Source organism: Propithecus coquereli, unplaced genomic scaffold (assembly GCF_000956105.1).
Source record: "Propithecus coquereli isolate 6110/MARCELLA unplaced genomic scaffold, Pcoq_1.0 Scaffold491, whole genome shotgun sequence".
In the NCBI taxonomy this organism is placed as follows: Eukaryota; Metazoa; Chordata; class Mammalia; order Primates; family Indriidae; genus Propithecus; species Propithecus coquereli.
In genome coordinates this window covers 183,238-199,833 of record NW_012150741.1, presented here as the reverse complement: position 1 = coordinate 199,833, position 16,596 = coordinate 183,238, and the positions used below count along the sequence as shown (strand labels likewise).

The 16,596-nt window shown below is 44.4% G+C and overlaps 1 protein-coding gene across 2 annotated transcripts in view; it reads right to left on the bottom strand.

Moving 5' to 3' along the window:
• Positions 1-8,453, bottom strand: part of IPO9 (importin 9) — a 37,878-nt gene extending 29,425 nt beyond the window's left edge. Inside the window, exon 1 of one of the 2 annotated variants that reach the window (XM_012655941.1) lies at positions 8,257-8,453. In XM_012655941.1, the coding sequence (XP_012511395.1) occupies positions 8,257-8,419 (163 nt within the window). In that variant the 5' untranslated portion in view covers positions 8,420-8,453. The remainder of the gene's footprint in view (positions 1-8,256) is intronic. The other variant, XM_012655942.1, reaches the window with a different exon arrangement.
• Between the last annotated feature and the right edge of the window lie 8,143 nt (positions 8,454-16,596).

Below are 16,596 nucleotides of genomic sequence, written 5' to 3'. Positions count from 1 at the left end.
TTTTTTTTTTTTTGAGACAGAGTCTAATTCTGTCACCCAGGCTGGAGTGCCGTGGCGTCATCATAGCTCATTGCAACCTCAAACTCCTGGGCTCAAGTGATCCTCGTGCCTCAGCCTCCCAAGTAGCTGGGACTACAGACGCCTGCTACCACGTCCAGCTTATTTTTTCTATTTTTGGTAGAGATGGGGTCTCACTCTTGCTCAGGCTGGTCTCAAACTCCTGACCTCAAGCAATCCTTCTGCCTAGGCCTCCGAGAGTGTTAGGACTGTAGGCCACTGTACCGTACTCGGTCACCGCTAGTGATTTGAGATACTACCTTCATCTACACTAAATTTCCATAAATATTTGTGTCTATTTCTGGACTTTCTATTCTATTCCACAGTTCTATTTTTCTATTTGTGTGCAGTGCCACACTGCTTGTTTTAATTATAGAGGCTTTATATAACGTTTAAATGTCTGGTAGAACTGGTCCCCCTCATAGTTTTCCTTTTTCAGTGTTTTTGAAGCTATTCTTTCACATTTGTATTTCTATATGAACTTTTGAATCAACTTGCTAGTTCATCTATAATGTTGAGTTTTCCTATCCAATGACAGGGTATATCTTCCCAATTGTTCACATCTAATTTTAAGCCTTTCAGGAGTGTTTAAAGTTTCCTCTAATAGGGTCTTACACACTTCCTGTTAACTTTATTCCTAAGTAATTAATCTTTTTTGCTGATACCATAAATGGTTTTAGTATTTTTTAAAATTGTTACATCTTCTAACCCTTTATTGTTTGTATATATGAAAGTTATTGATTTTTGTATTTTATGTCCTGCTATTTTACTGAATTCTTAGATTCTTAACTCATTGTTACTATGCCCTTGTTTTAAGCTTCAGTTTTTGATATATTCCTGTGGTACCCATCACTTCACTTAAAGAAAGGCGATTTTTTTGTACGACTACTGCAAAAGAAGCCACATTCTGAAACATTTATTAAATGATTAAGTCACAGGTCAACACTCAAAACCTGGAGAATCACCCCTACAGATATTGCAGTCCATTCTAATTCCTAGGATTAATTTGGCTAGTTCAGACTGTGGTTAAGTCTATAACACTCATTTATAACAAAAGAAACAATAGATGTCTACAACCCAAAGATACAGGAGACAATTTTCAGAACTGACTCTAAAACACAGATGAGTCATATACATTAATAGTTTAGGGAGACCTCTTGGATACCAATGTTCAAACTTAATGTAAAAAAAAAAGCACTCCAAAATGCACATGAAATCCATTTAAAGAAAGAGAAAGGAAAAAAGCATTAGTAAGGGCATCCATACTTCCTTTGAGTTCAGATACTCAGTGTGTTCATGGATGATGCTAAGTTCATGGCCTCAAGTCAGCTTAGAGTGTCTCTGTTCACTCAGGCTTGGCCTCCCTGGACATAATGAACCAATTCTCGTGTGCCTTATATGACTTCCTGCAGAATGACCTACAAGTGTTTTCAAAAAAATTAACTGGGACATAAAGTATGTTCTTTTAAGGCACTATTGAAATACTTTTTGCATGGACTACTATGATGTGGGTTTTTAATGTTCCTGGCAAGAGCACAATTTTTGGACTTTCACCACAGGGACAAACTAAAACAAAATCAAAATGAACAAAATCTTTAATCATACAGTGTGAAAAAGATACTGAGGAATAAAATGAGACTTTCTGAAAAGGGTGTGAAACTTGAGTTGAGACTGTAAAGCTTAAACAAATCTGAACAACTATTCTTTCAATGAAAGCACTAATATTCTGACAGATGTAGGGTAATACTGAGGCTCACAGAGGGGAAAAGGAACCATGGATTTTCCATTACTCCACAATGGTACCAATCAGAAGAGTCATTAGAGCATGAAGACCAGGCAAATTTTACACATTGTCCGAATATGGTCCTTTCTCATCAACCAGTGAATTTCAAGTCTCTGCTCTTCAGAGAAAACTTAGCATGAATATAGTTTTTCCATATCGGTGCCAGGAGAAGGTAGCATTCTGGTGATGGTCACAATAGCTAGGAGCTCTTCACTTTAATACAACCATAAACTGTGTCTGGTAACCTACCGAAGATCACACCCCAACTTCCACTATACCTTGTATCACGCATCACTGAGATTGTAAGGGATGATGAAAGTAAGAAATCATCAGAAGGTTAAGACCCATGTGGGGGCCACAAACCTAAGTCGACCAGGGGATCTATAACTACAAGTATTTTAAGAAGGATTTCCTCTAAAAGTTTATTTCCTTCACATATGAAAGAGTGCAGATTGAAAGTCTGAGTAACACGTAAGGCTCAAAAGCCTTGATGGGAAAGAAAATCTTCAAAGAACATCATCACTGCTAATTAAAGACAAATTTTAAAATAGAATGGATGAACAGAATAGATTTTCTTCTCTACAGGCCCCTACAGTTTCAAAAATGATGACCACACGATCAACTCTGGTTTGGAAACCTCAAAAATTCAAAGAACTCATTTGCATTAGGTTATAGGAGGATGTAAGAGGGAAAATATAAACTATTATCTTATTTAACCTGATTTATTCTGTCTGGTCCAACTGGGATATCAATCACCACAAAGAAGCGCCATATCCACAAAACTTGAGTTTACTTAAAAGCTACACGAAGAATTACTTCCAAGGAATGATAGTGCTGGGTATGGTATTGATATGGTATTGATAGTAAATTCTGTGTTATAAAACTAATGCAAAGAAGGAAAAGCCAGAACACACCCCTAAAGTTCTCTGCCTTGTTATAAATCTGATCAAAACAGTTGATCCTATCCATTGGTGATTTTAGTAAAGTAGTTAAAACCCTATTTACAGATTTTCACTTAACAGAGACGGTATAGTATTTGTTGAAATACAACTAAGTATATCTGTAAAAGAAAAAAGTAATTTTGTGTATGTTAGCGTGTGTGTGTGTGCGCACGTGTGCATGTGCACGCACCTCTTGAGGGATTTCTCAATTTGGTTCACTAATTTGTGTCTTTAACATAATTTCTACAGAAAATATTAGAAATAACAGCTCTACTTTGGGATGATCAAGGCAGAGAAAGTACGAGAGACATAGACATATGTAACCACTTTATTTTGTTTTGCTTGGGAAGGACCATGTAGGACTAAACTAAGATTCAATCTACGAGGTTAAGCCGAAGGGGACAGTGCTGAGAGGGCTACGTGAACTGAGCTTTCTAAAGCTTTTTTGTCAGGAAATTTACTTTCTCTAGTTCCTTTTCTCAAGGAGAAATAAGGATAGACTCATTCTGTTAATCTGGGTTTTTACCTGACTCTAGGTTCTTGATTATATAATACCTTTACTCCAATCTAAAATGGTAACCTCTGACTTCCTAAGAAATCCTTTGCTCTCTTTCATTCTCTAATCTAGACTTTTAGTCTTTTGCTCCCCTCTCTTATTATCCTTTCTCCGCTTTCTCTCCCTTCACCCCGCCTGGCAAAAACATTACCTATCTACAACTTGGCTTAGAAGGGAAAATCCAAAGGAGAGCTTAGAGAATAAAGAATCCATTAAGAAATACAGGGCTGGGCGCGCTGGCTCATGCCTGTAATCCTAGCACTTTGGGAGGCTGAGGTAGGAGGACTGCTTGAGGCCAGGAGTTCAAGACCAGCGTGGGCAATAGCAAGATTCTATCTCTACAAAGAAGAAAAAAAATAAGCCAGGTGGGGTGACACACGCCTATAGTCCAAAGCTACTCAGGAGGCTAAGGTAGAAGGATTACTTGACCCCAGGAGCTTGTAGTGAGCTCTGATGACCCCATTACACTCTAGCCAGGGCAACAGAGCAAGGCTCTTTCTCAAAAAAAAAAAAAAAAAAAAAAGAAGAAATACATGCTACTGGTCTGAAGGGTCTATCATACTAGAGGGACATAAGACTTGGCAGTGCTTTGACAGGCAACTAACTATCGGGAAGAGCTGTGAACAGGGATAGTTTGGGGAAGGGCAGAGTTTCAAGTAGAGCTCTGGAGAAGCCCCCTACTTCTTATGGGGTTGGTAAACACCACAAAACCACAGCTGAAAGGAAAAAGAAAACTCCACCACTGGCCTTTTTCCGAGCGTGGCCGCCTTCCGCTCGGCTCAGTGCCCGCCACATGCCCAGGAGTGCGTCTGGATCCTTGAGGGGCGCCCTTCTCAGGTGGACAGTGTTTACGCTACACTGCAAAAGAGCCAGAAAAGTGCCCATGAGAACCAGAAAGCAAACTTCCAGCCAGCAGGATCATCTCTCTAGGCATCTACGATGGGGAAATCAACACAGGTATCTGGGCAGCATCTGAATGCCAGGAAAGGTGAGGGAGAAATAACCGCCCCCCCGCCCTCCCCAGTTCAGCATGATAGTGGTAGAAGGAAAGAAAAACGTATTCTCTGCAACATGTCTGCTGGGAACAAGACAAGGCCAAACGATGGGGGAAATGTCTTCATTTCTAACAAGCAGAAAAGACGTAACTAAAAGAAGAACATGATCCAGGGTCTATATCTAGTTATATAAGAAAGTCTGTGCTATGCTGGCCTGGAGAATTAAAGCTTTTGAATGGAAGCAACTCATTCCACCACTTGGGTGATACTTATTCCTAGAGAAAAGTAGAGAAAAATGAAGAAAAAGAAGGAAAGAACTTCATTCTCAAGATATAAAAAAGTAAAGCATAAATACACCAAAAATAAAGAGCTGACATTCTCAAAAGATGATCACGATCTTATTATAAGTCAGACAAAAAAAAGAGTTGATGAAGCTGAATAGAGAATACTAGACTTTGATGTAAGAGATCTTTGGCTATTCACAACCCCTCCAATCTTTTTAATTACTATTAATATGTTTTTAAAATGCTTGATACGACACTGCCTATTAAATCAAATTGAATTAGAAGAATGCTCTAACAAATCAAAAAGCTTTACTTTTACCCTGTTTAGGTAAAACTAAATTCCTGCAAACCCTGTTGATCAAACTGAAAATCTCATTCCTCCTAAGAAAAATGAAAGGCTAACAATTACTTGCTAAGCACTGTACGGCATGGGAACTTCCAAACTTTCAGGCAATGTTCTTCTCAATTCAGGATGGCAGTGAGGGCTGCCTGAAGAAGGTGGTTACTGGCACCGTTTCCTTCTCCAATTAGCCCTGTTAGATAGGCTTTAAATATTCTGAGGTTTGCTGGGTTTCCCCCAGATTCCAAGTGACGAGGGAAAATGGCAAACACAGGGGCTCAAGAAAATTATTCCAGGACACCAAGCTGATGAAGCAACCTATCCTGATCCTTTTCAGACTGACACACTGTGTAATTCTGGTGGATATCTCACATACACATACTTCCTTGACTTAGGAGAATGGGTGCCCATTCTAGAAAATGTGATAATTAATTATAGGCAAGTTACTTTTCCGAAAATATCAGTGGGCATATTAAATGATCAGGACGTACTTTAGGCACCAGCAACCTCCATTTTCTAAAATAATTGCTTCTTAAAATCCCATCTATGGTGCAGTTTGGTCACATCATGTCAACCTCTCTTGCATGTCCTTTTTTTTAACAGGGAGTTGACAACTGACCAGTGTCCTTTTCCCACAAATTAGAGGTTCTTCCACTTAATATTCAAGACTAGGGGTCATTACTCGGCGACACACATTTTTGGCAAAGGGAACAGACCAGTTAATCTTAAGGACCAGGTGGGACCAGTCTTCTAAGTGAGGCAATAATAAATGGCTTACAAAGATAGTGTGGTTATTTGAGAGGACAGAGGGACTAGATATGGTTGTCACTTGATCCTGGGTGGCCAAAAAAGGATCAAAAGATTACCAGAACCAAATAATAATAGACACCAACTCCTAGATTTCTCATTAACTCCAAATTTTAAGGAAGATTGTATCCTAGAGCCAGAAAGCAAGGTTCCTTCTACTAGGATGAAACTGAAATGTGAAGTAATTCCAAATGAGTAGAAAGTAATTTGTTCACTCATTTGCAAGAATGGCTCCTTACCTTGGCCTCCAGGGCCTTCTAATGAGCAGGAAAAATGTCCTGCCAGTTTCGTCAGGCCAGATAGTTGGCTAAACCCTGCTGGGAAGCCAGGTACCATGTTTCTATGTAAAGAAGGGCTACGGCTGGTAGAGAGAAACTATTAGACCATGTTCAGAAAACATCTGAGAGATTCAGACAGACTATAAAATGGGACGTATTCTTCCAATGACCCAATGGCAAAGACAACTTGTTAAAGGCCACAAGAGGAAGAAAGGAGAGGATACTATATCTGAGGAATGGACCATCATCCTCCACCTAAAATAGGTACAGAAGGGGTTGAATCTCTACAGTTTTGGGGATAAACATAAGGAGCCACACTATTTTAAAGACACGAATAGCCTCCAAAGGGTCTGAAGCACTGCATGCACTCAACTCTAGGGACTTGATCCAACCCTGTAGCCGCATCCTAAACCTGAGTCATATGCCTTACGACTAGACCACCAACATCAGGTCACTGCATCAATGCCTTTCCGTACTTCCCACAGCATGCATGACTGCACACTACCAGCAAATTACGGGCTATAGGGAATGAAGGGGAGTCAATCTATTTCTCACCAGTGGCCTAGATCAAAATTCTGTACTTCTGGAATTTAAAATTGCACTCAAGACTTCCAAAAATGAAGAAAGTGAAAGACCAGAGCTTCAAAAAGACCCCAAGAAGTTTATAACTGACTTTTCCAAGATGAGACCATGGCATTTGGCAAGAGTTGAAGATATCAGAGCTAAAGTGGAGCTGTTGTTGGACAGTTTAAACATGATTGAAGGTTCCCCTTTCACGGAAAAGGTGCCAGACACGCATGTGAGGCACCAGGAACACTGTGTATCATCCAGGGAAGGTTTAACTAGGATCAATGTGCATCAGACACTCAACTTTATTCAAGTAGCAGCTTGAATGTGATGAGGTTCCTTTGCTTTGTCTCTCCTCCTCATACCCAGGGGAGGCAGAGACATTGACATGAATAAAGGAATTTTACCCAGGAGCCTATAAAAACCAGTTGATGCATGGTTCTCAAACAACTTTCTCTTCTCCAGTGGTTCCTCCTCTTGTAGGGTCCGATATTTTATAAAACAATGACAGTTACAACCGGGCCTTCAAAATGGTCTTTAACCTGTAAGATCCCAAATCGCGACATATTTCCAACAGAAGGAAATTTGTTTTCAACAGCTCTTTTATATTGTGGGAGAAAATAAAACTAAATTCGAAGGAGATTTTAAAAAATTATTTTCAATAAAAATAAAATCTGAGAGTTAACTCAAGGTTTTCTGTGTGACTGCTCAGATCTGAAGAGGTCTTCAAGTAATGGCGGGAATATCGCTGAGCGGGGGGATTCCGAGGGTTTGGAGTTCCAGTAATAGGCTCAGACCAGATATATTTCGTACATAAAGACCAAGAAGATTTTCCCTCCTTTAGTTTCAGGATTAAATTGTTCTTTGTAAAGTGACTATACTGGGCATGGTGAAAGGCTCACTCAGCTAGAAATTGACAGCAAATCTCAAACCAATGGCTTATTTTCTTCACCATCACTTTAAAGTACACAGTAAGATGATGAGGACAAAGAATCAAAAGCAAGGGACGATCAGTTCCCCTAAACAGAAACGCACAGTTATTTAATCGGTACAAATTATTCTGAAAATAAACGGAGAGTATGGTCAGCTAAAGGTGAAGCAGTTGCATATGTATTTAATTTCTGGGAAAACACGAAGAGTGCAAACCACTAGCTAGGTTTATAACTCAGAGGCAGAAACTTGTTTGGTGGCACCTAAGCTGTGACAGCCGCCTCCCCGAGGCCCTACCCTCTCGCCACTTGTGCGAACAGCTCCCCCTACTCTTGCCCTGGCACAAGCGAGCTGGTGAAGAGAACATCAAAAGACCCCGTTCCTAAACTCAGAAAATATTTCCCAGACCGCGCTCGTCCAACGGCACCAAGTCCGGCTCCGTCTCTGTCCTCCGCAGAGCCCAGGCTCCATCTATCTTTCAAGCCTCCACCCTCCCCCTCGCCCGGAGGCTCCACCTCTCCCGACCCTCTCCTCCAGGCGCGCCTCCCCTCTCGGGGCTGTCGCAGCCACCGGCGACATCGGCCTCTCGCTTCCCTCTCCGCTCTTCGGCGCCCGGACCTCCCACTGGCTCAGGCTCCCCATGTCCCCTGGCGGTCCAGAGCTGCGGTCAGCGGATTGTGCCGCTGAGCCATCCTCGTGACGGTCCCGCCTCACTCACCCTCCGTCACCTCCAGCACCTTAATCTGTTCCTCGGCAGCCGCCCGCACCTCCTGCACTGGGGACAGGATCCCGGTGAGCGTATCCACCAACGCTTCCTTCAATCCTTGTGCCACTGGACCCGGCAGCCCGGAGGCCGCACCAGCCGCCGCCGCTGCCGCCATCTTTTCTCCCCTCAGCCCGCCAGCCCCGCGGCCGGGACCCGCCACCGAATGACGGCTCCCGCGCGCGGCCAATCCACGAAGCCGCGCCTGCGCACAGAAGCGGGAGGGAGCGGGCGGAGGGAGGGGAATGGGTCTAAGCCTCCAGAGACAGCGCCACCTGCCTCCTGAACGAAAACTGCACTTTGCTCGGCAAGGATCACTTTGTCTTTCTTTTCTTTTTTTCTTTTTGAGACAAGGTCTCCTTCTGTCGCCCAGGCTGGAGTGCAGTGACGTCATCATTACTCACTGCAACCTCCAACTCCTGGGCTCAAGCTATCCTTCTCCCTCAGCCTCCCGAGTAGCTGGGACTACAGGCGCGCGCCACCACGCCCAGCTAATTTTTCTATTTTTAGTAGAGACAGGGTCTCGTTCTTGCTCAGGCTGGTCTCGAACTCTGACCTCCAGCGATCCTCCCGCTTCGGCCTCCCAGAGTGTTAGGATTACAGACATGAGCCACCGCGCCCAGCTGGCAAGGATCATTTTGGATTTATGCGAAAACTGAACTCCAGAGAGGTTAGGGGGCTTTTCTAAAGTTGCACAGTGAGATAGCAATCTCATTTGGTAGAAAGGCCGTGATATACGACTTTAGATCCACGGATCTTTCAGGTATAAGACACTGTTAGGAGAGAGCAGATGGGATGGTAATGGATATAGAGGGCTTTAAGGATGGAAGTGTGGTCAGAAATAGCTTTTTTCTTTTTTTGTAAGAGACAGGGTCTCGCTCTGTTGCCCAGGCTGAAGTGCCCATGGTGCGATCACAGCTCATAGCAATCTCGAACTCCTGAGCTTAAGCCATCCTCCTGCCTCAGCCTCCCGAGCAGCTGGGACTACAGGCGTGCTCCACTGCTCCTGGCTGATCTCAAAAAAAGTTTTGGTAGAGATAGGATCCCACCATGTTGCCTAGGCTGGTCTCAAACTCGTGGCCTCAATTAATCCTCCCTCCTGGGCCTCTCAAAGTGCTGGGATTACAGGCCTGAGCCACCATGCCTTGCCCAGAAATAGCACCTATTTTAAACTAATTTTTTTTACCCCCAAACACTGAAAAAAGTTGGCTCAAGTGAGTCTCTTCATCTCTTAGCCTCAGGAATCCAAAAATGGGGGGAAAAGAAACTGAAGCAAACTGAGCAATGGAGGGTCGTCACCTTAGAAAGGCCTTGGTTTTTTCAGCCTAGATGAGTCTCACTTCAAAATTGGAAAGTGGGTGGGCAGGGGAGAGCACCTGCATGTGAAAGGGCATTTCCTCCAGAGTGACTGCATGTGACTATTCGAGAACGAGTCCTATTAGCTGAGCATATATGAGTTTTTTCCCAGAGTAGCTATAGCTGGATTTTTAAGGGGTGGAGGAGCAAGAGCAGTTTGGTGTGGCTGATGGGCTGGTTGTAGGAAATGGCCTAAGGTATAGAAACACTCATAAAATTCATAAACGTAAGAGCAAAGAGGAAGAGGTATTTCTTAGTAAGCTGTTCAGGTTTAGTGCCTTAGAAATGGTTTCCAGGAACCCTTACCAAGTGGGTTCATTCCTGCATGGCCAAGGAAACCAGTTAGCACTTCCTAGGTCGCTTCTAAGATTGCGGATGCTAAACTGCTGACAGTTAGGGCTTAAGTCACCTCCTCTGAGGATTCTTGCAAAAGAATGCTTTCTCAGTTTTATTTATTTATTTATTTACTTCAGATAGGGTCCCACGCTATTGGCTCAAGCACTCCTGCCTCAGGTGTACCCACTGCCTGGCCTGAGGAGAGCTCTAAACACATTTGTCACTTCCCAAGATAAGAAGGCAGAGGTGGATTGTGTTATCACAACGATTTCACAGGGAAAATTTTGCTTCTTGGACTCTGCATTTCTGCAATGGGCAATAGTAAGACTTATTTTCCTTCTTCCAGTGGCCAAGACGAGATAAACTGCATTAGAACAGCTTCTTTTTGTATAGGTTAACTCACACCCCAAGAAGAAAATTTAGTAAAGTCCAGAGGGCAGTATGTTTTCAAACACTGTGGCAGTGGATGGAGGCCCGATTTTGGGGCTAGATGTTTTCAGTCCTAGTGAAGGATACTATGTCCACAATTGCAGTGTGCAAGCACGGTCCCTCCCCCCACAACCAAAGGAGTCAAGACTCCTGCTTAGGATTTGGACATTTCCAGGCAAGTGGGTTTTACTTCTGGGTTAGGCAAATGACCACAATTAGTCTCACCTTCCAGATCAAGCAGTCGGACACAAGATCAATGGAGACAGAAACCAGGCAGAGAGGGAGCTAGAGAGAACGAGTGGACAATACAGGAGATAACTTTATTGAAACGTAATGGCATCGAACAGATGAGGCTTGCTGGGAGGAGACATGCCTGACGGACAGAGGGCCCAGATGAGGGGGGCCTCTGGTGATGGGGGAAGGCCTCTTCAGCTGGCCCTGGCATGAACTGAATTTTTAACCAATTTGTTATTTAATATGAATTACTGAGGGGATAGCCCAGCTCTCTTCATGATTGTTACCGCAACTATATACAACGGTTTGCTTTCCAGATTCGGTTTTGCTTCCCTACATTAGATATAAAAGGGGGTAGGTTGGAAGAGGAGAGGGTCAAATGAGAAAAAAACATAAACACACAGACACACACATATCCTGGTTTGGGGTTTTGCCCCCAATAACTTAAAAAAAAAAGTGTTGCAAAAACGTCTGCCCACCCTGCACCTGAGGGACACCATGCATTTGAGAAACACAAACTCCATCACGTAAACAGCGCTGCCCAACACGGGATGGGGGCGTGAGGACGAAGCTAGCAGGGGTTGGAATTCATTTTTTTAAAAAAAGGGTTTTTTGTTGTTAGAAAAATCAAAAACAAACAAACAAAAAACATTAGGAAGTGGGAGGCCACTGCACAGCAGCAGCGCAGAGACTGGCTTCGACACGAGAGCTCTTGCCTCAGAATCCTGCTGTCTTTAGTCTTACAGAAATGGCAGGGAGCAGGAAGACCACACTGATGGCCAAAGGACCCATCAGCAGCCTTTTGGGGACGGAGGAGGTGATTTTAGCGCAATTATTTTATACTTGCTTTCCCCAGGCTTTAGTCCTTCCTCCAAATGCTTAGTTTCTGAACTCAGGAGACCTGTTCCTACTACTGTTTGTTTCTTTGTGCTCAAACGTTCTCTCACAGGGAAAACTGACAAACTTGAAACAAAAACCGGTTCTAAACGACCTCATCTCCTCCATGGCCCCATCAGCTGGCCTGAGAGTTTGGAAAGATATGAAGCTTTTTTTTAGGTATTTCTTTTAAAAGATTTTACTCTATTGCCTTGGCCGAGTAGTTCTGTATCCAGGTCCTGTTGTGGGGAAAAGAAAGGATGAGCCCAGGGACTTCGGTGCCCAGTGCTGTGTCCTCGTCGTGCACGACTCTCCTATGCGCTGCGTGGAGCACCCATCAGGGGCCTTCCTGGGACACTGGAGCCCGCACTTCTGAGTGGCCTTGGGGAAGGTTCTCAGGCCCAGCAGTGCCCTTTGTAACTCAAATAAAGGAGCGGGATGTTGCTGGGAGAACACGTTGTCATGGAAATACACATTAGATTTTTTTTTTTTAAACTTTTCCCATCCTATTACATAATCAGAAAAGGCTCAGAATAGATACAAATAATCTAGCAGAAGAGTAGTGTAGAAGAGACCTCCAATTGCTTTCCTATGTTGAAGCCCCTTAGTTTGCCAGGCAGAAATTTCAGAGGCATGACATTTTTCTCTGAACTAGGAAAGATGCAAACACTCTCCTAACTTCTGTCCAAAAACACACATACCTTCTCTTTGTTAAAATTAAAGGAAAAAGGGAAACATAAGGAAGCAAGAGAAAGGTGACTTTGAAATTAATGTTAAAGCCTAAATTGTAAGCTAAAACTTTATTTTGGGTCCTATAGGCCCTCAGTGTCGGGACCCTGATACTCTAAAGGGCTTTCCCTTTAAACAATATAATTTCAGACCTTAGTGTGCATCAGAATCACCAAGAGGACTGGTTAAAACACGTTATTTCTGGGCCTTCTCCCTAGAGTTTCTGAGTCAATAGATCTGGGATGGAGTTGAGAATTTCATTCTACTAAGTTCCCGGATGTTGCTGACGCTGCTGGTCTGGAACCACACTTTGAGAACCACTGCTTTAAGAAATGAAAGGGCTGAATCAAGGATCTAGGGGGTTTACTTATTTCCATGACTACCCTTGCCACAGAAAATTCATGGCATAATATTTAAATGGCCAAAACATCAAATTGGAAGGATCCAGTATACATAGGTTTAATTTTCAACTGTCTTGGTTTCCCTGCAGCTTCCAAATCTTGCCAGGTTTCCTCCCTGCAAGGCTGTAGCATCTTCCGGTTTGCTACCACCTTTCCCAGGACCTGTGGCTGGCAGTGCTCGCTCACGGGGCCAGGCTGAGCGGACACGCACGCATGCACCCTGGGCAGCAGGGACAGCCAAGTTGGTGGCCCATATATCCCTGATGAGGTTGACTAAGGACTCATGAATATAAGATAAGGCTGATTCAATTATAAATGGCAGTATCTTCAGGCTTTGGCCTTTTGGGAACAGTGTCCCGAAGACCATTTTATTACTTACGGCCTCCTCAGTGGGGCCGTGCACCAGAACTGTGAGGAGCTGTCACAGTCATCGTAAGCGTGTGCCTGCATTCCCCTGCCATGTCCATCCCCATTAATAAACCCTCTGCAAAAGCACGTTTTTCATCCCATCATGGGGGCTGGCTTATACAATCCACTACTTGGCTGTAGCTTAGCTAATGCCCAGGATTAAGGAAAGAAAAAATAAAGTATGATGAGGAGCTGCGTTTGGTGATCTGGGTTACTTCAGCACTTGACCTCTGGTCAAATGTGTGATGAGGACCATTTCCCCTCCCAAATACTTTGCAATGAAATCCTTAAGGTCTCATGTAGGTATCTCCCTGATCCTGGTTTGCAGGACTGAGTCCCATTCAGTCAGGCAAGCTTCACCTACATGCAGGGTATAGATGGTTCTACCCAGGTGCTGATGTGAGGTGTCTGTGAGAAACAGCAGGCTACCACTTCTCTCTTCCTCTTTTGGACTACTACAGGAAATAGAGTTACTCCCCAGACCACTGTAAGGGGGTATCCCTCTGAATAGTGTGACCCTTATCTCAGGGAGCTAGAGGTGAAGAGATGGTGAGATTAGGTCCACTTTGAGTCCTGCAAACTAGGGAAACCAGAAAGCAAGAAATGAAAAAAAAAAAAAAAATTCCTTATGTCTTAAGTCCTTAAGGAGTATGGCTAGGTCAGTTGGCAGGTCGGCAATTCAAGACCAAAACAGTACGCCAACCAGTAAGGATTTCATTGTAGGGTCTTCCTGTGAACGTTTAGCCAATTCTTCTTCCCTGCCAGCCTCTACCTTCCCAATGGTCGGACTCATGACGAAGACATTGGTATAGGGATTTACACAAAGACAGAGATAAGCACTGTCGAGCTGCCACAAAGCACAGATTTTTAAAAAATATTCTATGAAGCCTCAGAAGATAGGAAACAGCAACAGCAGACTGCTCACACACACACATCAGGTCCCAGGTTAGCCTCCAATTACCTAGTATTTTATTTTTAGAGCTTAGGCAAGAACTGAGAGACAAATACATTGGACAAAACTTGTTGGTCTTCTTCATCCAGAAACGAGAGGGACGCTGCTGAGGAACCTCTCCTGGAGCTGTGGCTCTCCCTGTAGGTTGACGTTGGGTATTGAACCATGTCGTTTCCTAGCCAACTTTGGTGAGGGGTGGAGCTGGGGGCTGGAGAGGAAGGGAACAGCACAAATTCCAGTATTAGATAGGCTGGATTCTTCTGAAGGTGCCCGGGGGTTGAGAATTTAGCTATGGGATCCAGTTTTTCTTTTTTTTGAGGGATCCCGGTGGTCTCAACCAAGAAGCAGGTGCGCAGGGAGGAGAGAATGCTCTGGATTTGCTCCTTGCCATTAATTCTAGGGCAGTGAGTGGGGAGCTCAGGTTCTCTGCTTCAGAGAAGTCTGGACGAGCGTCCCGAGAGGTTATAGCACCATGAGGAGGCTCAACCTTCTGCAGCTGCCACGTAACCATGATTCCTTTGTGAGATGACTGATTCCCACAGTGAAGGGCCCAGATGTGCATCTGTAAACAGGGTCCCAGGCTCAGGGAAAGCTGAGGCTTCAGTATCACCTCACTAGCTGGAAACACACTTTCTGGAGGAAAGCAACTGAAGACCTGGGCTAAATGCAGCCGTGAACTGAGAGTGGAGGGTGGTGGATCCCAGGAAACAGAAATGAAAAGTCATAGCAAGAGAGGCCTCCAGAATCAACTTGCTGAGGATCCAGATAAAATTCACGGTGGTATCCATAGTTACCAGAGAGCCGAGAATCGCTCTGGGGTCTGAGGCAGTTGGAATGAAAGAAGGGGTTCTCCCCTCTCCTTTTTCTCAAGTAGCCAGTAACATCCATGACAGAAGGCACTGGCTGGGCAGCACCAGAAAATAAGAGTTAAGAGCTCAACCATCAGATGGAGATGGCGTTAGAAGTCTGAGCCTTGCCACGGGACTGGAACGCAGGGCAGGGTTCAGCAGAGGCCTAGGTCCCAAGTAGGCCCATCCGGTCTTCCCTTCCTTCTAAGTTAGAATACCCAGCTCTGGGGCCTCCTCATTTTGCACAGCAGAGACCTTAAGGCAGTGATTTCAGCACCATCCTTGGACAAACAGCCTCTTCCCACCACAGAATTGCATATTTTACAGCTGAGTTGGTTGGGGATCTTCACAGCTCGTGGAATTAGCAGCAATAGCGGTAACGGTCTCCATCACAGAGAACCCTGTCGTCCCTGGGAGCTTACTAGGCGAGCGCGGAAGCTTTTCTGGGGCACAGTCTCGACCGTCTTGTGGATCTAAATGAAAATATTCCGATATGAAGATTCAGGTGCAGCGACTCCTCAGCTGGGTGGAAAAGAGTGATCCGGGTTAGGGTGACTATAGATTCTGATAAAGTCTTGTGCTACTTAGGAATCTGAAGAGCAAACACTTCAGCCCAGGCTCATCACATATCCCTGACCTGCAGAGCCCTGAAACTTCAGCCTATGAGGCAGCTCCGCCTGGAATCTGGTCCCACAGGGGCTTTCTGAAAGGGCAGGAAGCGGACGTGCCCACTCCAGACAAGCAAGATTCCACAGTCTCTCAGGCTCCGTCTGAACTGATCCCAGATCTTCTGCCCCCAATGTACTGGACAGCACAGCTAATCAAAGGCTTTTTTCTATCTGGCTCCTTGGGTTTCAGCTACATTTCTTTGCTGATCTTGAAGGTCTAGATAACAAGGGGGTGTACACTTAATGGAGGTTACGTTTCCTACTAGACTGTGAATTTAAGGGCCCAAGTCTTGTCTTTTTTTTTTTAGCCTATTGACTGGTATGCAGTAAGTACTCAGTCTAGGAATGGTCAAATGAAAGAAGAGGGACTGCCAGACCTTCGGGGCAATAGCAAAGGGTCAACCTCTGCAAAAGGTAGGATCTCTTTGGAGGGAAGATATTAGCCACCAAGTCAGACTCCTTGAAACTTATATTCTGGTTGGGATTATCTCACATGGATGTCCAGTCTCTTGTAAGTGAATATTCACTTGTTAAAACCAAACAGTAAGGGCCAGCTGGGATATCTGGGTTCAGTCAGGCAAAGTGGCTACCAGCAGAATAGTGCAGTGAGGGGCCACACAGGCCACAAGACGGGAGTATTTCCAATTTCCTGGTTTTCCTCCAGTCCAAGATGAAGCTCAGAGTAGATCTTCCATCCTGATGGAGCTACATAGACGCTCTCACGCCAGAGGCTGGCAGTTGAGCTCCCAGGCAGAACGTGTGCTTTCTCAAAAGGGAGGTCAAGGGAACTGGGTTCCTCTTCTCCCACTACTTCTGGGCCAGTGCTTCATATGTCACGTAAGCCCCAAGGATGCCAAAGATAGTGGCATGGCAGGTGTCTAGCTGGTGCCAATTAGATGGCATCAGAGTCTCCAAAGAAAAACCACTTGGAAAAGCCAAACTAGCCCCTGGAAAGGCAACCAAGCATCTTGTGGACATGTGAGGAAATGGAAAAAAAAAAAAAAAGAAAAAGAAAAGGAAAATGAATAGGCAAATGGTAGGAAAAAATAGAAACAAAA